This window comes from Fukomys damarensis, unplaced genomic scaffold (assembly GCF_012274545.1).
Source record: "Fukomys damarensis isolate Sample0158 unplaced genomic scaffold, DMR_v1.0_HiC HiC_scaffold_37, whole genome shotgun sequence".
Classification (NCBI taxonomy): Eukaryota; Metazoa; Chordata; class Mammalia; order Rodentia; family Bathyergidae; genus Fukomys; species Fukomys damarensis.
The window spans coordinates 2,920,137-2,942,120 of record NW_022900949.1 but is presented as its reverse complement, the minus strand read 5'-3'; the positions used below and the strand labels follow the sequence as shown (position 1 = coordinate 2,942,120).

General features: G+C 59.0%; 1 protein-coding gene across 1 annotated transcript; it reads right to left on the bottom strand.

Annotated features, from left to right (window-relative positions):
* Window positions 1-657: 657 nt before the first annotated feature.
* On the bottom strand, window positions 658-21,809 carry Pnpla6 (patatin like phospholipase domain containing 6). The gene is given in 36 exon segments (XM_033759797.1): window positions 658-884; window positions 1,232-1,341; window positions 1,456-1,552; window positions 1,719-1,835; window positions 2,666-2,967; window positions 4,141-4,257; window positions 4,344-4,460; window positions 4,701-4,770; window positions 4,857-4,973; window positions 5,298-5,454; window positions 5,665-5,783; window positions 5,979-6,161; window positions 6,311-6,479; window positions 6,743-6,806; window positions 6,960-7,100; window positions 8,355-8,430; window positions 8,607-8,720; window positions 9,103-9,226; window positions 9,315-9,446; window positions 9,640-9,845; window positions 15,267-15,344; window positions 15,419-15,515; window positions 15,517-15,787; window positions 16,058-16,141; window positions 16,358-16,529; window positions 16,623-16,703; window positions 16,962-17,090; window positions 17,249-17,329; window positions 17,561-17,720; window positions 17,815-17,955; window positions 19,815-19,912; window positions 20,060-20,142; window positions 20,276-20,363; window positions 20,692-20,760; window positions 20,883-20,931; window positions 21,154-21,809. Coding segments are annotated over 36 exon segments (4,353 nt in total). The 5' UTR covers window positions 21,219-21,809; the 3' UTR covers window positions 658-809.
* Window positions 21,810-21,984: the final 175 nt, after the last annotated feature.

Below are 21,984 nucleotides of genomic sequence, written 5' to 3'. Positions count from 1 at the left end.
ATGCAGTGGAAGGGGGGGTCCTGGCCAGATCCTCCAGGGGCCCAGGCTGGAGTCCCATAAAAACAACACCGCAGAGGCAGACCCCAGCACCACCTCCACCTTATAGGGGAAGCCACCAGGGACGGAAGGGTCACCACCCGAGGCCAGGCAGCCGCGGCTCTCACAGTCTGAGCCAGCATCCGGGACAGTGAGGTAGACCAGGGGACGGGTCGGCGCACGTAGGCCAGGCAGCCGCGGCTCTCACAGTCTGAGCCAGCATCCGGGACAGTGAGGTAGACCAGGGGACGGGCTTCGACGCACGGTGGGGACCTGCCTGTTCCGAAGACCTCGGCAGCGGGAGCCCCCGGAGGGGTGTCTCAGGCCCCGTGGGCTGTGTCCCAGCGAGGGAGATCGGCTGGGAGGGACTCGGCACACCCCGTGCCATAGCACTCGCTCACAGCCAGGCTAACCGAGGGGTGCGGGCCACGGGCACCAAGTAGGGAAGTGAGGAGCAGGAGAGGGACCCCGAGATCCCCCTGACCCAGCAGCACACCAGGGCCATATGAGAACTGTCACCGCGGGGACCACCTTCAGGCCTCTCCAGACCCCAGCCCTGGCCGTTCTGAGCCCGAGGTTAGGGTGAGGAGCCCCCCAAACCCAAAGATGACACCGGACCGCTTCCAAGAGGGGGCAGTTTATCAGGGGCACGGTTGGTCAAGGGTGGGCCGGGCAGGCCAGTCCAGTGTGGGCCCCGGGGAGAGCCACAGCATAGCAGCAAAGGAGGGGGCAGCTTCCCGCGGCCTCCCTCAGCCCCGCCTGGGGCGCGGTCCTCAAGCATCCGCGCCTAAGCCAGCAGCTTCCTGGGGCACCAAGCACCGCCGCCGGAGCATGGACTTCTCCTCCTCCTGGGGGAACAGGCCACGCGCAGGTGTCGCCGGGCATAGGCCACTGACACGGGAGCCCCGGGACGCACACCGGCCACGCCACCCACACCAGCGCAGCCCAGGGGGGACTTTCCCTGGCCACCCAGAGCCGGTCCTCCTCCCTGCCTGCCCCTTGGAGCCGCCTCATGCGGGCGTCCAGGGTGGCTTCAGCCCAGCAGCACAGCCCGCCCGGTGCGATGACGTTAATACGCTGGGCTTCCCCTGCCGCCTTTCCTCGGGGGACTGCGACTCAACCGCCCCAAGAGGCCGACCACGTGCCCCGTCACCCAGCACGCGCCGGTCGGACCTCCCCCGGCCCCCGTGCTCACCACCTCCGAGGCGGTGCTGGGGCTGGCACCCTCGGGGGACCCCCCTTCATCCCTCGAGCAGTCCGGTCCCGCATCCTCCTCGTACTCTGTCAGGCAATCGGACTCCTCCCCTGGAATGGGGTGCGGGGTACAGGTGAGGGGTGCAGGCTGGCATGGCACCTCCGGCCACGGCCCCCCAGCTGCGGGCCCAGCCCAGGCTCCAGGGCTCCCTCTCGGCCCCTCACCATCGGCGCAGCCATCGGAGACGTAGCTTGTGGGGGGCTCAATCCGGGACACGATCTCCGCCAAGTCGGTGAAGCCGGAGCTGGGGAAGGCTAGTACCTGCGGGGTGGCGTTGGGAGGCGTGGGTCCTGGGCCTCAGCAGAGATCCCGGGGAGTGCCCTTCGGCGTCAGCCATGCTCCGAGGGGCCCAGCGGGACCCAGGGCGTCAGGTCCGGGGGAAGAGAGGAGCCCTGGCCGTGGTGGAGATGTGGGGTCACAGGCTTACATCTGTGCGGCGGCTCTCATTGAGGTCCGTAGACCTCCGGTCTGTGAGCATTTTCTCAATGACGTCGCCCCGGCTCCAGCCTCCGAACACTGCTTTTCCGTACTGGTAGCCCACATCCTGCGACAGCAAGGGAGCTGGGGCTGTGCCTGCCGCCCACCCACCCCCTTGAACAGCCCCTTTTCTGTCCCCTCAAGTGCCTGAGGCTTTAGGGGATCAGGCACCCAAGATTAAAATCACCCCAGAGCCAGCCATTCCTAGTACCTCAGCCCTATGCCTCCGGTCTGTGCCCCTGTGGACACTGCTGACAATCACTGCTTCCCATGAAGCCCCACGCGGTGGGGCATGCACCAAGGGCCTCAAGGTGGCGGTGTTCAAACTTATCCCCAGTATGACTGTGGCTGCTGCCATCTCCCAAGGCCACAGCAGATACCACTGATCTGTCACAGTGCTTTCCCAGCGGTCCCAAAAAGGACATCAGATGTTTCAACTTGGGCCTCTGGGCAGCAGCTGCTGGCCAGTTTCACTTGGCTTGAGTTGTGACACCGCTCCTGCCCACCTCCCAGACGTAGTTGATCACTGCTGTCACTCTACCCATGCATGAAGAGCATTAAAAAATCACTATCCAGGGTGTTGGGCAACACAGCTGGCACATAACAAGAAACCCAGCTTATGCACAGAGAACAGGCAGCCATAGTCCCATGCCACGCCCACTGCAGACATCATTAAGGGACCACTGATCCACATGCCCTGTCTACTGCAGACATCACTAACAGACCAGTGACTCATATGTCAGGCCCACTGCAGACATCACTAATCAACTACTGACCCATTTCCTATTGGTTCTGGATAGATCCCTAGAATCCTTCCTCTCCTACTGTTCCAGGCTGCAAATAGTCAAACTGTCTGCTGGGTTACCAGGCAGAACCGTATCTCTCCCACAAGCTCACATAGATCTGGTCGAACTTCCCAAAGTCCATGGTCTTGAAGCAGTCGATGGATGGGCGCAGGTACTCGCAGTAGGAGCTGGATTTCACGACCTCCAGCTGCCGCACGCAGGACACGTATGCCAAGCGGGACTGGATCTCGGCCATGTCGGGGACCTTCACCTTGTGCGCCCAGGGGTTCAGCCGCTTCCACAGCAGCCACCAGCCCGACAGGCTGTCCCCGTAGGTGCTGAGGTCCGTCTCGTCCTGGCTGCCCACATCAATGGCGATGACCGTCTTGGCACCCATGCTGCGTGCGATGTCCGCTGTGGGGCCGGTGGCGTCAGCGGGCTGCTCCCCACCAGAGCCCGGGGAAGGGAGGTTCAACCCGGTCCCGCCAATGCCATCACGCGAGTGCCACACAAGGATGCCACGCAAACAACATGCGTTCATGCAAACGGCACAGAAACCAACGCTGAGGAAGTTGAGGGAGGGGTGGGGGGCTGGCCCAGCGGGGAGGGTGGTCTGCGAGCCCAGGGCAGCCCTACACGGGCCTAGGGGCATGGAGACGGGGCTGCCCCTCCCTCGCACTTTGCACACACAACCCTTAGGCACTGGTGTCTGGGGATGTGGGCCGTGCCCATGTGCCTGTGGTGTCGCTGAACACACACAACCCTGGGCAGCCCAAATCTCCGCACACACACCCAGATCCACCTGTGTTTCTCTAGACCTGCAACTGCCTCAGTGTATGCTGAGGGTGCCGTGCACCCGTGCGTGTGTAGGCCCCTGTGCACACGTGTGTGGCTGTCACTCAAACACAGCCGCAGATAACAGGCAAGTGACCGGGTGCAGATGCCCCGCTGTGGACAGGGGGCCAGCTTGTCCCTGGGAATGTGGGTGGGTGCCCAGCTAACTTACACGTCTATGTGCACACGCGTGCTTCTGGGTGTGAGCGGGGGAAGCTGTGCCCCGCCTGACTCACGTCTGTACTGGTAAAGACGGGGCACATAAGCACGCTTAACCTGGCCACACTTAACCTGGCCACACAGGTGCCCCATCCTGTTTGCACGCCGACACACGCATGTGGAACAGAACACACAGGGCACGTGTGAGTTCCGTGCCTGCTTTCATCCTTGCACTCGTCTGTGTGCCCGTGAACGTTCCACTACCGTGTGAGCAGTTGAGAGAACACACAAGCAAGTGTGCCCGGCGTGTACACACAGGTGTCCGCCTCGATCCCCTTGCTCCTGGTGTACACGCGTGTCTGTGCACAAATCTGTGTCCCTCTTGTGTGCATCTAACAGCCACACGCACACACACGTACTCTTCAACTGCACACATCACTGCCTGTGGGAACACCCGTGTATCTACTGCGTGCACACGTGTGTGCCCCGGCAGCTGTGCACAGGTTGGTTGCCCCAAGTCCTCCCCTCGACATGTCCACGTGTACCTGCCTGCTCATGCACGGGCCTGGGCGGGAGCTCGCGGGAAGCACTTGCCTGGCAGGTTGTTGATGTAGCCGCCATCCATCAGCAGGTGCCCGTCCTTCGGGTCACACAGCGGGGGCAGGTAGCCCGAGAGCGTCATGCTGGCACGCACGTATCGCCAGAGAGAGCCTGCCCCGTGGAACACACAGACACAAACGCACAGAGACACACTCAGACGTGCTCCGAGGCCCAGCCAGCCCCGCGGGCTCGCTGACCTGGCACGTTGTTAACGTAGCACCCGTCCACCAGCAGGTGCCCGTCCTTGGGGTCGCACAGTGGGGGCAGGTAGGGGCAGTAGGAGGCACTGGCCCGGACGTAACGCCACACAGAGCCTGTGGGGACGGGGCAGCGGGTGAGGAGCCCGAAGAGCCTCCCGGGTCCCCACCCCCGAGGAAGGACGTACCTGGGGCCTCCGGGCATTAGTGGGTGATGGTTAGTGGTCAGCGGCTGGGCCACAGCGGACAGTCACTCATGTTAACAACGTCCCAGGTGCTCAGCTGCCCTCCCTAAAGCTGCCCCCCACCCCCACCCCACCACAGCAGCTATAGCAGGCCAGGCAGGGCGGCACCCACCGTCTTTGTGCACACGCATGGCCGAGGCAGTGATGTCTGTGGTCACGTTGAAGTATGGCAGCCACAGGTCCTATGGGGACAGGGGCCTTGGCAGGGGAAGGAGGAGAGGGATGCCGGAAGGAGGGCCGGGCAGGGCGGAAGTGGAGGTGGGCGTACCTCAATCTGCTTATCCTGGAAGACACGGTGGATGCTGCGATTAAAGGCCGAGCCCGTGAACATGGAGGTGACTGGGTAGGTGAGGTCCAACACGGGCTCCAGCACGGAAGTCATGCTCTGGGGAAAAGGGCACCGGCCGGGTCAAAAGGGGGCCCCTCGGAGTCCCAGAGAGACGGTCAGGGCTGAGCCGGGAGCACACAAGGATGGCGGTGTGGTCCCCCAGGGCCACTAACGAGGTGCTGACCGAGGAGGGTCTAGATTGCTCTAGCTGGGACCTAGGGACCAGGCTCACCAGCCCGGAAGTCCCGGGGTCTACAAGGGTCTAGGCAGGGTTCACAGATCAAACTAGGAAGCACACCACCCAGGACTGGAAGCCCCTCCCCACTCCCGAATCAGGTCTCAGTGTTCCTGGGATGTGGCCACCCCGTCCCCAGCACACACCTTGGCCCATTCCCGAGCCCGTTGCTTGGTGCGGCTGGCGCTGCGCTCTTCTGCGTACAGAGCCCCGATGAAGGAGCCTATGGACGTGCCCCCCACCAGGTCGACAGGCACTCCAGCCTCCTCCAATGCCTTCAGCACCCCGATGTGCGAGCAGCCCCTGCAGGGAGGAGGAGACCCAGTGACAAGCTGAGAAACCGCCAGGCCCCGCCTCAGGAGCTTCCAGCTCCTCACCTGCCCCTCAGCCACCGGGATAAGCTGCCAGTCCTGCCTCCCGGGGTCCTTTCCCATCCCGGGAAGCAACTCCACCCCTCAGGCGCCCGCCCCGCCCCAGGAGAAGCCCCGCCCCAGAGCCGGCCCCGCCCCTCACCTGGCCCCGCCCCCGCCCAGCACCAGGGCGATAGTGTTTCCCGTGAGCACCCGCGCCAAACGCGAGAAGTCGCTGTGCCGGTCTGCCCTCCTGGAGAAGACTTTCTCGTAGAGCTCGTGCTGGGATCAGGGAGAAATGGAGCCTGGAGTAAGGAGGGTGGGGACCGGGCCTAGTGGATTCCCCAGGTACTTCCTGATCTTTGCAGCCGTCTCAGCTCAAGGCCCCGCCCACAGGAGGTGGAGCCAGCCAGATCCCCACCCACCCAAACCACACCCACACGAAGTGGGCTGTTCCTCCAGGGCCCCGCCCCTCACCAGCTTGGCCGGGCTGCGGCGAGAAAAGAGGCGGCGCGGGCAGCGCAGGTGCAGGTGCCCCGAGCACCAGCTGCGCATGTTGAGCCACTCCACGGTGCGCGTGGGGCCGGGGCCCTCCTCCCGGTGCAGCAGCACGAGCTGCTTGAGGGCGCGCACAGCTGTGTTCTCCAGCATCTGCTCCAGCTGCGGAAGGGAGAACAGGGTCGCTGGTCTTCCTCTCCCCACCTGGCCAAAAGGGGGTCCCTGATGGCCTGGCCTTATGGGGAGGTGCTCGTGGCCCAGCTCCAGGGGGAGGAGCTGGGGGAGGGGTGTCGGCGTTTGTGGCTCTGGACCTGGCCAAGCGTGGGCTCCTGGTCGCCTAGGCCCACGATGAGGATGCAGTCGGCCTGGCGCAGGCAGCGCACGGTCCAGGGCGTGAGCGACGCATCCGTTTGGTAGAGCACGATGCGATGAGTGTCCTCCTGCTGGGCCAGCCACCCTGACAGCCGGAACTCCTGGATGCTGGCACGGAATGGGAGGGGTGTCATCGTCATGGCTATCGGGGTCCCTCACTCCCCAGAGACCAGAGTCCCTAGCTGAGAAGAGCTTAGTCCCACAACAGGGGTCCTGGGAAGTTCCCGCCCCCGGGGAAAGCCTTGCCCCACTGCCTGCGAATTGCCCTAGGGGTGCGGTGCACGCCAGGCACTCCACCCCTATCTGAAAGAATCGGGGCTCTGGCAGGCCCCCCTCGCGAACCCTGCTCCCCGCTGCCACGTCCCACACACCTGTCCAGCGCCGAAGCCCCCAGGCGTGCCCGGATGATGTCGCTGTTGAGCAGCAGCGTGGGGCCTGGGAGCAGGTGAGGAAGGTGCTTAGGAGCCGGTCTGCAGCCCCAGAAGGCGGCCTGGGCCCTGTGCGGCCCACCTCCCTCTCCCCCAGCGAGGTGCGTCCATCCACAGCGGCCCAGGGTTGAACCTCACTACGTCCCTGCACCCCACTGACCTATGGCCTGCAGTGCATGCTGCAGCTCCAGCGTGAAAGCCATCATGGGCACCTCCGCACACACCGGCAGGACCGCCACCGTGGACAGGTTGCTGGCGGGGTTGGTGAGCTCCGAGTGGGGAAGGACGCCCAGCCCCGAGCCTGCGGAGACGGTACAGGGTGAAAGGTACTGTGCAACCTGCGTCTGCAGGAGAGGAGACGTCTGCTTCGTCCTCCTCCCGCTCTTCCCAGCTGCTCCAAGTCCTTACCGGACCACACTGAAGGCCACAGTCCCAGTTCTGGACCCACAGCCCTAGCAACACTTGTTAGAGCTCGGTCGGCCAACCCTGACTTTACCCCTGACCTCCTCAGAGGGACCCATGACACAACTCAGATTCACTGTGCCAGTGTAGACCCATGGGAGCTCCCACCCCATTCGGGCCTGGGCTCCTGTAGAACACAAAAGCAGGCAGGAATAAACACACCTTTGACCCATTTCTTGCTTCTCAGCTTCTCTAGTGACAGCGTCGGCCAAGCCCTCAGCTCTCACCTCTTCCCTGGACCTCACCGTCCCCTTGCTGGCTGGATCTTTGTCCCCAGTGCCAGCCAAGTTACCTCAAATGCCCGCTCGAGGCCTGCAGCTCCTGTATAACCCTCCCCTGCTCCCATCTCTCTCTCAGTCAATTTCAAGACCACCAAACCCCACGCGCTGGGCCTGCCTGGTGCTTTCCGCGTCTCGCCCACTGCATTTGTCGGTCTCAGCTCATGGTCCTCGAGGCCTCCCTCTCTCCTGACCGTGGTCACATACATTAACACCCTACTTTGTTTTCTTCACGGTCCTTGTCAGCTCCTGACGTTCTGCTATCTTTTTTCTCGTGGTACCGGGGATTGGACCCAGAGCGTGTTAGTCAAGCCCTCTACGCTGGGGAAGCTGCATTCCCCAGCCCTTTCTGTGTACTTTGTTAGCAACTAATTCCACCACCAACACGGGGGTGGAGATTACAGCCCACGGGGTGAAAGCTCCTGAGGGAATTGGGTCGCCGTCTCGTAGAACCCCAGGCCCACATTTCAGCTTGCCTTGAGCCCAGCTCACTTCCCAGTACACCCTTGCTCATAATCACAAGCTGGGACATGGATCTACCTCTCTCAACATGCTGATAACTTCAGAGGCCACTTCCCAACATGCCCTGAACCCTACACGGCACCCACGGACTCACTTCAGAGTGCATTAAACAAGAACTCCACTTCCCAGCATGCACGGGACCCTAGGTTCCATTTCCGGCTTTAACCCCGCCTCCAGCATGGTTCAAATGGTGAACCGTTTCCCAACAAGCCCCTAAGAGGGCTTTCCCTCCCAGCATGCTCTGGGGACTAAACTACAACCCCCAGCATGCCCCGGAGCAGACAGGCTCTCACCCGGGAAAGGTCCCTGCAGCTGCTGCAAATTCCCCAGGATTTTCTGACTCAGGAGGTGAATGAGGCGGGTCACGACCTGAGGATATGAAGACCAGTGGTCAACTGTGAATCCCACCATTCCTCCACGCGAGCGCCTGGGGTCCCCGTTATCTGCGCTCTGCCCCCACACAGCCAGCGCCGGTCCGGCCCGGGCCCCGCCCACCCGTAGGCCCCGCCTCTCAGGCCCGCTGCTCCGCCCACCGGAAGACACACCTGCGGGTAGCGCCGTTTGATGTGGCCCAAAGTGCCCTCGGGGAGTTTGGCCAGCTCTGTGTCTCGCACGGCGTGCACTGTCGTGGCTCGAGGCTGTCGGGTCAGCGCCTCCACCTGCGCAGGACGGCGTGCATGACTAGGTGTGCTTGGGTATGCTGCCACCGTTGGTGCAGATGGGTGGGGTGGTCCCCCCCAAGACGGGGTGCAGTGAACCAGGCCTCTCCTGCTGCTCACTAGGCCCCGGGGAGAGGGAGAGGGCAGGAATCCATAACAGGAAGGGCTCCCCTCTTTGCATGAAGAGTCTAAATAGGCCTTGAGGGCCGACTCAGACCAGGCTCATCACCCCATGCCCCCCACCCCCAGTCCCCATGGAAAGGAGCCCCGGAAGAGGACCAGGTGGGATGCACTCGCCACTCTGTCAGATTACAGATTACCAGGGATGCTGGAGGGGGCGGCTGGGAGAGATCAGAGGTCAGCGGGGGGGACTCCGGCTCACCACTCCAATGAGGTCCCCGCGGCCATACTCCCCCACCAGCTCCTTCTTGCCGCTGCCCCGCTGGATGACGCTGCGCAGCCGCCCGTTTAGCACAATGTAGGTGCAGTCAGAGCGGTCGCCCTGCCTGGGGGGTGAAGTGGGGGCGGTCAGGCCAAGTAGGGGTCCTTGTCCTAGGCAGGAGCTGAGAAGCGAGGTAGGAGTCAGGACTGCACCTGTACAGGGCGCGTCCGGCCTCCACTGCCGTCCAGTCGATGGCGAAGTCCATCTGGCGCACGAAGGACGACATCCTGGCGGCCACCGTGTGCGCTGCGCTGAGGACCACACTGGGCTGCGCACGCATGATCCTGTGGGAGCGGGAGGGGTGCGTGGGCTGGGAGCCTTTCGGGAACTCTCCAGAGGGAGTGGAGAAAGTAGGTGCTGGCTGGGAGACCAAAGAAGAAAGACTCAAACTCGGGAGGCCATTTCTGAGGGGACAGGGGTGTGTGGCCTCTTCCGAGGTCTCCCTGGGCCTCCCCCAACCGAGGCCCAGTCTCGTACTCATAGAAGTCAGACTTGGAGATCCGCAGGAAGGTGCAGTCACGCTGGGCACGCAGGGTGAAGATGAGGGGCTCGCCGGTGAGCACCGCCAGCTGTCCCACCAGCTCCCCGGGCTGCGCCACGAACAGGCACACGTCCTCCGCCTTGTCGATCATGCGCTGGTACACGTGCAGGCAGCCCCACAGCACGAAGTGCAGGCTCACGTCCTGCGAGGAGGAGGAAGGGAGGGCGAGGATGAAAGGAGACAGGCTTTCAGGCAGGGCGAGGAAAAGGAAAGCTGAAGGGGCTTTTTGTTTTGGTACCAGGGATCCAACTCAGGACCTTGCGCTTGTGAGGCAGGTGCTGGAATCACTGAGCTAAATCCCTGGCCTGGAAAGTTGAAGATTTTGCATATGAGCAATGTATGGTCTTCCCTTGGGACCCATCAGTGACTGGGTCTGGGACCCCTGTGGGCACCAGAGCCTCAAGGGCCCCAAATAAAAGGTGTGTAGTAGCTGCATCAAACACACTCACATCCTCCCACAGGCTTTACATAGTCGCTGGGTGACTGACAGTGGCAGTATAATGCAAACGCCATGTTTACATTACATAATTACCAAGGGACCAGCTCCCACGTGCTCCTGACACACACCTATCAAAGGCCTGACTACATTTTTCATCTTTGTTGGCCGAATCCATGTGAGCCTGCAGACTGGAGAACTGCACATATGTGTGTTTCTGCGGCAGCACCCAGAACTGACATTAGTACCGATGAGCAAACGCTAAGCCGAGATGAAGGGCCTCGAGTTCTCTTCAGAACAGCCAGCAGGGGGCTGTGAAAACCACCTACGGAGAGCCAGGGGGTGGCTCAGTGGCAGAGCGCTTGCCTGATGCGCTTGAGGACTTGGGCTCCAGCGCCCCCTCTGCCAAAACTACACAGGGGCCTCGCTGAGCGTAAAACCCTCTTTGGTTACATAAGTAGATGAACACCTGGCAAAGAAGGGGGTCAAACTCATCTCACGCTCTGCCAAATGGACCAGAGATACTATTACAAGAACTAAAACTATCGCACCCTTCGAAGAAAATAAGATGGCGGACTCCTGTGACACTGAATTTGGCAGTGGGCCCTCACAGATGCCACCATAAGGCACTAGCAACCATATCAGAAAGAAATAAGACTTCATCAAGATGGCCCAGACCTTCCCCTTCTAGGTATCTTCCCCAAAGAATTAAGAGCATTGTATTACAGTGGTACACACATTCCCATGTTTATAACAACACAATTTATAACAGCTAAATCAGGCTGGGAATTTAGCTCAGTGGTTCCGCCGCCTGCCTTGCAATCACAAAGACCTGAGTTTGATCCCTGGTACAAAAAAAAAAACAAACAAAAACAAGACAAATGAGTCATTTGTAGGACAATGCATGCACTGTGAGGATATAATGTTACGTGAAATGAGATTAAATATCATACAGATTCTTATGATAAAAACTCAAATTATAAATACAGAGCCAAAAAAGAAAAACAGATAGGCAAAATGAACTAGATCCTTCTCAATAGGAAAGGGATCAAGAGATGGAGTGGGGGAGGGAGGGGAAAGGGATGAAGGAAGGGGCCCCAGATGTGTTGCAGATGTGCACGACGCCTCGCGAGCAGTGTAGGCTTTGTGCTGCAAACATGGACTAAGAAAAATACTTAAAAGAAAATAAAAGTACACTTGCAAGCAAGAACAGCCCATGGAACGGGAGGAAAAATATCTGCAATTCCTATATCTGACCAGGGTCCAGAACTAGGTACATAAAGACTCGCTACCATGTGATAATAAAAAGACACAAAATCCAATTACAAAACCAGCTGAGAGCCAGGCGCGCTGGCGCACGCCTGTCATCCCAGCACTCGGGAGGCTGAGGCAGGAGGATCGCTGGGAGTTCGAGACCAGCCTGGGCTACATAGTGAGTTCCAGGTCAGTCTCAACGACATAGTGAGACCCTGTCTCAAAAAAACAAAACAAAACCAGCTGAGGATCTGCACCACTTGTTTGAAGCACAGGTGGCCCAGTACAAGCATGCAACTGTGCTCAAAATCAGGAGTCCTCAGGGAAATGTGAACCAAAACCACAAGATGTCACCTCATGCCCAAAAGGACGGTTAGAATGAACAAGCGTGGGGCCGGGGTTTAGCTCAGTGGTGCTGCTGCCTGCCTCACAAGCACAAGGACCTGAGTTCAATCCCTGATTTAACAAAAAAAAAAAAAAACAAGTGTGGAGAATGTGAAAAATTGGGCCGCCTCATACACAGGGGACAGGGATATCAAATTGCTGCAGCTGCTCTGGAAAAAGTTAAAAAACAGTCCCCCAAAATTCAAAGTACAGCTCTACATACAGTTCAACTCTAAAGTCTGTAACTGAACAAAGTGCAGACATGTCCAAGCCGAAACTTGGACTTGTATGTACGTGTTTGCAGAAGCATTATTCACAACTGCCAAAAAGGTGGAAACAGATGTCCATCTAGAGAGACATGGATAAACACGGCAGCCACCCATGCAATGGGTCTGTCAGCCTCAGAGGAGACGCGCCAACACAAGGGTACACCCTGAAGGTACGGCTCCCACAGAAAGCCACACGCTGTGACCACCTCCATGGAAAGCCCACAGCAGCACAGCCACAGAGATAGAAACATCTCCATTTCTTTTTTTTCTTTTTTGGTTTTTTGAGACAGGGTCTTACTATGTTGTTGAGACTGACCTGGAACTCACTATGTAGCCCTGGCTGGTCTCGAACTCCCAGCGATCCTCCTGCCTCAGCCTCCTAGTGCTGGGATGACAGACATGCGCCACCACACCTGGTGAAAACATCTCTATTTCTATGGATGCCCAGAGCTGCGGGGCCTAGGAGGTAGGAGGCTGGCAGCTAAAGGGATGGGATTGCCTTTCAAGGCGATAAAGATGTTCTAAAATTGCAGTACTTGGGTCGCCCAACTCAGTGAAAGTAAAACACCACTTTAAGTGGGTGCATTGCAAGGGGTGTGGATCGCATCTCATTACTATGATTCCCCCTCAAATGGTCCTCTTTGCCCCTCTGCCGTCATTCCACTCGATACCGATGGCTTCCTTTTGTTTCCTAGAGATCGGCATGTTTCTTCTCACCATGGGACGTTTTAAAAATTGCTCTCCGTGTGTGTGGGTGAAGGTGGGGCTGAGGGTTGAACCCAGGGCCTTACATATGCTAGGCAAGCGCTCACCACAGGACACTTCCACAAGCTGCTCCCTGCCTAGAACAAACTCTCTCCTGGTTACACCCAGTTAATTCTTCCTCCTCCTCAACTAGAGGTCGTGCACTTAGGGCGCCACTCGGCTTCAACCAGTAGCCCTGGCTTTGTGATTCCAAGAACAGCTCCACCCTCCGGACTTTACAGGAACCGATGACCCTTTTGGGTCACCTGTGTGAGCACTGCACACATTACAGAGCAGGGATCATACTGGTTTTTCTCGCCTCTACCCAGCAAGCTACACAGGGTCTGGATGCAGCCAGTGCTTGGGAAACCAAGATTTCTTTCTCCTGCTTAGCTGGCTTCCCTAAATAAGGAACGGAAACTGTACCGAGATGGAGCCAGCCTGCCCCTACCACCCCAACCCACGTCACCTGCCAAAGCTCTACCCACAGGGCACCGCGAGGGACCCCTGAGTGGGACCCAGCCCCAGCCCTACCGAGACACTTGGGCCCTCCTCAGTCAGGAGTTCTGGATTGCATTTGGGGTACCCGTGTACCATCGGGTCAGTGCTCAGAAAGTTTCTATTTCGGAGCTTTTAGGATTTTAGATTTTTCTGACAGGGATGCTCAGCCCATACCGATATCCCATGAAACACGTCTGGAGATGTGTCTGTGTAAAGCATGATTTCTCGGTGTTAACCCTACTGGGACTTTTTCTTTTTTTCATGGTGCTGGGGTGGAAGCCCAGGCCTCATATATGCTAAATATGTGCTCTACCACTGAGCTGCTGGCCTAGACATTTTGGATTGGATAATTCTTTGTACTGCTCTGGGCATTCTTTAATCTTTTTCTTTTCTCCTTCAGGTTTTTGAGACAGCCTTACTATGTAGCCCAGGCTGACCTTGAATTCACAGCAACTCTCCTGCCTCAGCCTCCCCAGTGCTGGGATTACAGGTGTGCACCACCACACCTGGCTGCCCTGGTCATTCTAGTCTGCTTCACCTCTTCCAACTGGGTGCTGGAAACACACTCCCAAGTTGTGACAATTGAAAATGTCTCAATGTTGGCAAATGTACCTGTGGGGGGAGGATGCAAAATCACCTGGTAGTTGCGAACCCCCGGTATAAACTTTTGGAGAGAACTAGAGATCATGGGTCCCTAATGAAGCTCACAAAATCCCAGGAGGCCTGTGTGGACCCCAGCATAACCCAACTTCCTCAGCCTGTCCCTGAGCACCCAGAACAAAGTGCACAGGCCTTGCCCTGAGAGGTGAGCAGCATGGGAGGGTGTCAGGGTTGCTCCCAGCTCCATCACCCAGAGGCGGTGCTGGGGTCTCTGTGCCTCTCACGTTGCTGGGTCACCCCGGGTCCTCCAGGCTGGATGCTACCTCTAAACTTTCTCTCCCAGGCCTGTCACCTCCGCAAACCTTCTGCACCTCCACTCCACAGATGAGGAAACCTGGAACTTTCTAAATCCTACAGCTAACATCACACAGGGAGTTCAGACAGAGCCTGATTCTGACTCTGTGCCGCCTGCTGCAGAACTCCTCCTCTATGCCTCAGGGCTTTGAGATGAAGGCCAGACCTCAGTGGGCCTCAGTTTCCCCCATGAGATTCGGGGGTGGGCAGGCTACACTTCCCCACACCTCTGGGTCCTGCCAGGAGGCTCAGAACCACTGTCACCAGGGTAGGCTCCTGGTATCAGGTCCTGATTGCCGTTCATACCTGCTGGGAGCCAGTGCTGGAATCAACAGAATAACAGGATATATTGTTGGGTCAAAAGGTCAGGTAATAAATGCCACAGGAGAGACCAAGGGGACCTCGGTAGTGGCTCATGCTTGTAATCCCAACTATGCAGGAGGCTGAGGTAGGAGAAGCACAGGTATGAGCCCAGCCTGGGCAAAAGCTGGTCTCAAGATAAAAAAACAAACAAACATCTGGGCTGGGCATGGAGGTAAAAACATCTGTGCCTGTAATCCTAGCACTCTGGGAGGCTGAGGCAGGAGGATCATGAGTCCAAGCCCAGCCTGGGCAACTCAGTGCCTTAGCAAGACCCTGACTTAAAAAAACAAACAAAAAACTGCCAAGGATTATAGTTCAGTGCAAAGGCCCTGGGTTTAGCTCCCACTACCATAAATAAAATTAATATGGCTGGGGGTAGACCTCAGGGGTAGAGTACTCCTATGTTCAATGCTAGTACCAAAAACAAAAAATAGATTTAGAAGTTCAGTGGTTACAAGTTAAGATCTGCTCCTTTCAGAGGACCTGGGGTGGAAGTGAGGGATAAAGATCACAACAACCCAACACTCGGGGTTGTTTGTAAGTCATAGGATAAGAGGTCGGCCCATATGGAGAGAAAGGGTCAGACGCCACATCAAAGGCCAGGGGTCAGAGGGAGCAAGCTCAGGCTGCAGGTTAGAGCTCCCGGGGTCAGCCTTACCTGGTCCCCCTGGCGGGCGATGATGGTGCCAGCCTTGGCGTGGTGCAGCAAGACCCGGCTGTTGAGCAGCGAGGGGTCCTGGAGAGGGAGCGGGGTTGAGAGGCCCAACCAGGCCCCGCTCTCCCGCCCCAGCCGCCCCCTCGGCCACCCACCTCGATCCGCATCAGCTTCGCCAGCTCCCGCTTGGCTGCCTCGAAGATGCTGCTGGTCTGGCGGCCCTGGTAGGTGGGGGTCCCCCGGAAGCCTCCTCTTGTAGGGACACGGAGATGCGGCCGCGCTCGTAGGCCATGTCGAAGTCTGAGCGGGGGCCACCCTGCAAGCCTGTGGGAGGACAGCGGCAATGAAAACAGCGAGGTGACAGGACCGCAACCCAACCACATGCCAAGGGCCACAGCCACGGCAGGCACAAGCGATCCCTGCGCACACTCCGGGTCCCCCGGAAGCCTCCTCTTGTAGGGACACGGAGATGCGGCCGCGCTCGTAGGCCATGTCGAAGTCTGAGCGGGGGCCACCCTGCAAGCCTGTGGGAGGACAGCGGCAATGAAAACAGCGAGGTGACAGGACCGCAACCCAACCACATGCCAAGGGCCACAGCCACGGCAGGCACAAGCGATCCCTGCGCACACTCCGCCTCCAGAGGAGGGGAGAAGGCACCTCCGCAAACGCCAGCAAAGACGGCGGGAAGAAGCACCATCTGCACAGAAGAAAACCGGACAGGCAGCAGCTGGGCTGAAGGCCGGCCGCTCCGGGTCCTCTCCCCATGCCCTCCCCGCAGCCCCCATGCTCCAAACCTGCGATGTCCACCGGCATGGAGATGCAGCGGCTCAGCACAGGGGCTGTGGGGGCTTCCAGGGAGGTGGGCTTTATGGGGTCCCCTGGGGGAGACAAAGGCTCAGGCTCCTCCCAGCAGAGTTCACAGGACTAGGGACAGGAGCAGAGGGTAGGGACCAGGGGGCTAGGAAAAGCAGTGCCAAGGGTTCCTTGGGGCTGAGGGCTGGGATCCCAGGGGCAAGACGCAGGTCTGGGTGCCCCCAGGGGCTGGGCAGGGCCGAGGTGACTGGCAGGAGGCCAGCCGGGCAGGCAGAAGTCACCTCTGTTATCTGCAGGTACAGGCAGTGGGGCCCCGGTGGGGTCAGGCGGCCGGCCCGGGGTCTCTCTGGGTTCCTCAGTGGCTGAGGTGCTGACCACCCGCTTGGAGCCTCGCACGGGGCTGGTCCGGGATGGGAGGCCAGGGCTGGGGAACAGGCGAAGGGGCTGGATCTCCTGCGGGGGTGTAAGGAGCAGCCTGAGGCCTGACCCTGTGGTCCCATCCTGCCCGACACCCCCTTGGCCTGGCCTCGACTGCCCCCAACTCACGTGGCTGAAGAGCTCGTTGGTCAGACCCAAGTAGTTGTGAAGGGCCAGGAAGGTGACCCTTTGCAGCCTCACCATGATGATCTGCAGGGTGCGAGGGAGGGGTCAGTGAAGGGGCGGGGTCAGATGTGGGAGCAGCCAGGTGGGCGGGGCTAGTGTGTGGGCGGGGCCAGAGGGGAGCCTGGGAGAAGCCCAGTATCTGGAGAAATGGGGCCCAGCCAACAGCCCTGGGGAAGGCCGGCTGTTCACCAGCGATAACCACAGCTCCAGCGCCTGCTGACCGATGCCTGGCACGGGTGGAATGGCCCCTGCTGCGGGGAGGGAGGCCAAAGGCTCTCTGACCTGCACCACCCGCACCAAGCTCTCTGGGTACTTGGTAAAGACAGCGGAGAAGGCCTCCACCGGAAGCCGCAGCACCGTGGAGTCCCGGGCTGCCCGGGCTGACACTGTCCGCTGGGGATGCTGGTGGCCCTAGGGAGGGCGGAAAAGGAGAGAGACGGTCAAGGGCTCCCCCATCCCCTACTGGTGCCTGAGCCTTTACAACTGATCAGAGCTGAGTCCCCGGGGTCCTACTATCCCAACCTCCAGCCTCCAGCCCCAGCTTTCTGTGCCATGCACCGGGTACTTACCGTGATGACGTCCAGAATGCTCAGGAGGCTGTTGACGCTGTCCCCGGGGACCACTTCCTTCACAACACACTCTTTCCCATCCTGAGACATGAGGGAACGTGGCCAGGGCTGCCCTCACCCTGTGACCCTGGGCCCAAACCTCCTGGCCAGCAACTGTTTCCTGTACCTCACTGTGACCACTGAGCGTCCCGAGGCACCCCGAAGAGTCTCCCTCCTCTGACGCTTGACTCCACAACCCCAGGGACCACTGCTCCCCGCTGACCAGCAGCAGGGTCTGGCCGTAGCTCCCCGCTCCTAGCGGGGCCCACTCACCGGCCCTGGAAGGCAGAGCTCCAGCAGCCCGTCCTGCACCACATAGATGCTGGCGTCTGGCTGGCCCGGGCGGAAGACGTAGTCGCCCTGGCTAAGCCTCTGGAAGACCATGTGCCGACACAGCTCCAGGAAAAGCGGCTTCTCGAAGTGGCCCAGCACCCTGGCGGAGGGCAGTGGGGTGGTGACGCAGGAGATCGGGGCACCCCCCAGCTCCGCAGGGCACCCCCATACTGCCCACACCCTCCAGCACTGACCGGACATTCTTGAGCATATAGAGCACCTCAGAGGGCAGGTGGGAGTTGGCCAGGTCGCCCTCTGTCAGGTCAGCCTCCAGCACTGAGGGTGGGGGCTCCTTCCGCTGCAGGGTTGGGGTCTCCTTCTGGATGCGCAGGATCCTGGAGGGAAGAGGAGGGGGAGAGATGGCAAGGAGAGGGCTCAGGCAAACAGGACCCCCACATAGCCCTTTCTTCCATTCATAGAGCAAATTCTGGCCCACTAGCCAAATCAGGCCCTCTAGTTATTTTTCTAAATAAAGTTTTATTGGCATGCTCCCACATTCATTCATTTGCACAGCATCCGCTGTGGCTTTTGTAATACAATGGCAAAGTCAAGTAGTTGTGTGCACACCTATAATCCTAGCATTTGGAAGGCTGAGACAAGAGGATTGCAGCAAATTTGAGGACAGCCTGGGCTACACAGTGAGTTCAAGGTCAGCCCGAATTACACAGCAACACAGCAAGACCCTGTCTCAAAAACAAAAACAAAACCAAAAAAAACCCCACAACAAACAAACAAAAGCCACCACCAGGACTGGGAATTTACGTCAGTGCTACCATGCCTGCATTGCAAGCGCAAGGTCCTGAGTTTGATCCCTGGTGCTGAAAAAAAACAAAAAACAAAAAACCCCCAAAACCAAAAAACACCAGAGCCCTGAAGCAGTCTTTTTAGTAGTCACAAAAGATAGTGTCCCTCACAGGGACATGCTCAGGTTTCTTCTGAAGACTCTATCTGAAGACTCTACCTGAAGACTCTAGATATAGCATGTTGCTTTTTGGGTGCTTGTTTGTTTTGGTACCGGCGATCAAACTCAGGACCTTGTGTTTGCAAGGCAGGTGTGGGCACCACTGAGCTAAATTCCTGGCCCTAGATATATATTTTTGTAAAGACACCTGAGATGTTGGAGAAAAAAAAAAAAAAGATAAAAAGAGGGCAAAAAGGTCCTTGAGATAGCCCTTCCTCTTCAGTCTCAATGAAGCCTGAGACAGCCCCTCTGATGGCCACAGGGATCCCTGAGGTTGGTATTATTACATGCAAAGAATCCAGATAATAGCACCTCTGCTAATCACCTGCACACCCCTTCCCCCACAAGTCAAAGTGACCACCGAGAAAGCCGCTCCACTAGCACAAAGTCCCTGAGGCAGACCCTCTAGCATGAGCAGATTAAACTCAGTGATGAATCCAACTCAGTGACGCAGAGCAATCCAGATATAACTCTCATCGGGGAGATCTTGGGTGAGCCCTTCCCAGAGGTCATAGAGCTGGCCCCAGGACAGCCCTTTTACAGTCACTGAGACAGCAGGGTGGCTCCTCGAGAGTGCACAGACACTAGGGACTAACACCTGTGAGACGCAGACTCTCCACTGGCTGAGAAAAACCGAGAGACAGCACTTCCACTGAGATCAAGAGAAAGACCCGGGGCACCCTGGCTGGTCCTGGAGAGTCCTAGTATGACCCCCTGGTGGGAAGAAACCCCACGATGCAGCCTTTCGCTGTTGATGAGGACCCCTAAGATGTCTTTCCTATGTTTTCAGTGTTTGAGCTGCCTTGTGCTACAGAAAGATTGCTGAGGTCTTTGTAACTCCTGCAGAATGGAAGCCAGAGTGGTTCTTCTGGCAGTCACAGAAACATCTATGATCTCCCCTAGTAGGGTCCCTAGAAAAAACCCTGTAATGTGGGGAGACTCCAGGTGCAGCCCTCTCTCTATAGAGTAACTAATCTTCAGAATAGCCCTGTGGTAGGGGAGTAGCACTGAGGCAGGCCGCAGGGGTCAGAGACCCCAGAGATGGCCTGTGGTATAGGAGAGCTCTGAGTTGGCTCTCAGGCCAGCCTGGAGATGTGCCTCTGACATGCGAAGAAGAATCCGGACAGTTCGTGGGGTTCAAAGAATCCCGAGATACACAGTTCGGTGTGGGCTGATGACTTAAAAGACCCCTGAAATGTTCCCCAGCGCCAGGTACACACAGTACAGCCTTACTTCTTGGCAATGTTCAGCATCTTAAGTTTCTTCTTCATGCGTGGCCGGGAAGCGGTGGAGACGGAGGCGTCCACCAGAGAGGAAGTGGACTGTGACACCTGGGAGAATGAGGGGAGGATGGGTCACTCGGGGAGAGAGGAGAGCCAGATCCAGGGCCCTGCATCAAGGCTGGAGATGCCCACTAAGAAGTGTAAACAGGGAAGGGGCGGGGCCTCTGCGTGGTCCGCAGGGGCTCCCGGATTCACCTTCCGCATAATCTTCCGGCCATAGAAAAGCACTTTGTCCCTCTTCCGGAACCGATACCGCGGGCCATCCGGGGCTGGGGTTTCTGGGGACAAGGGAGGACAGGGCTGCTCTGAGCTCTGCGCAGACTCCAGCAGATCCCCACCCCCAGGGCTTCAGGGAACCCAACATCTCGGCTCCCCGCCCCTAGCCTCCCCCGAGGGGCCCCGGGTCCTCACTCGGTACTCGCAGCCTCCGCACCAGCAGGAGGATGAACACGGCGGTCACCACAACCGCCACTCCGGCCCCGATTATCACGCCCAGCACCTGAGGGATGAACGGCACTGGCTGTGAACCGCACATCCGTCCCGCCGAGCCCTCCTCGGGGGCCACGACGTCCTGGGATCCCGGGACCATTATTTCCGCCCCCGGGAAGGTCGCATTCATCTCATGACTTGGTGTCCTCATCTGCAGAATGGGACAGCTCTACTCCCTCGGGGGGGGGGACGACGCTTTCCAGAGACTCGGCGGCTCGCGCTGCACGCCGGGAAATGTAGTTCAACCGGAACAGGGAAAACTCCGTTCTCGCGACATTCCGACGGTGCGCGCTCGGCACGCCGGGAGTTGTAGTCCTTTGCACACTCCCACTTCTTACCATCCCAGTTTGCAGCGGGGCCTCCATCGGTAGCTTCGAACCGGGCAGTAGATGTGATAGCCCGCAGTCCTAGGGAATCAAGTGAAGCGGAACCCCGTGCAAATTGTCAATCTAGGCCTGCCGGGTACCTGCAACAGGCCCCACCCCTCAATCCAGCCCCATACGCTTTAGCAAGCCCCGCCCCTGGGTACCTGCGGCGTGGGCTGCTTCTCCATTTGCGCTGGGTGGGTTGGCCCACCGCTATATAGGGATATGCGAGAGCTAGAGAGGCGTGGAGCAAACTGACCTTCCGGCCGGGGCCAGGGGGTGAGGCGAGTCCCCTGACCCTTGGCACCCTTCACCTACACACAGGGTCGCCCAGACGCCCCGCCCGTCCGACCTCACCCCGGCGCCAACGGGTAGCGGTCCGGACACCCCGCAGGCACGGTCCCCTCCCTGGCCCCTGCAGACTAGATGCCCCACCTCAGGAAATCGGCCCGCCAGCCAAGAGTTTGGGAGCGCAGCGGGATGCGTGGCTCCCGACTCATCCCGCCTGGAGGACCCGGGAGCCGGGGCACCCAAGGAAGGGACCCTGGAGAAATACCGAGGCCTCAGCACTACTGAGTCCTGGCAAGCTCGGAGTGGGGTGGGCTCAGGGTGTCGGTTTCGGCTGGGGGTTATCCCGGAACGGGAAAGTCATGACGTCTTTGGCCGTGCCCCAGGAGAGATGCTGGCGCCATGGCTGGGAGGTGTAACCCGGGACTCTGGAGTTACTGAGAGATCCTGAAGGCCGGGTCACTAGTAGGGAAACCGGGGGCTGGGTGGGTAGTGCTGAGATACTGGGGCATGCGGAATATTACTGGGACTTTCCTGGGACGTCTAAGCTGTTTCTGGCACCACCGCAATAGTAAAGGGTAGTCGCTGGGCCATAAACGCCACTCGACACGTTCCTAAGTAAATGCCGCCTTCACTCCAGGACACACCTGCTGCCGGTGCGGAAACCTCAGCAAGGAACGGGGGGTGGGGGGATGGGAATATCAGGAAGTCGGGCACCACCAGGAATCAAAGGCTAGATCTTGGGAATGAGGAAGCTGTCTAACGAACATAGAAAAGATGCCCCTGCTGGGCCAATGGAAACCCGGACTCACCTAGGAGCCGCGGCCAAGGTCCACTCCGTGCCAACACCGCTAGCTTTCCTCCCGGGGACCCAGGCGCGGCCCCTTTAAATTATTCGCCGCAGGGCGCGCCCCAGCCCCACCCCCTTCCTTGCTAGGAAGGTTGCATTTAGCCAGCCATGCTGAGTGCGGCAGCATC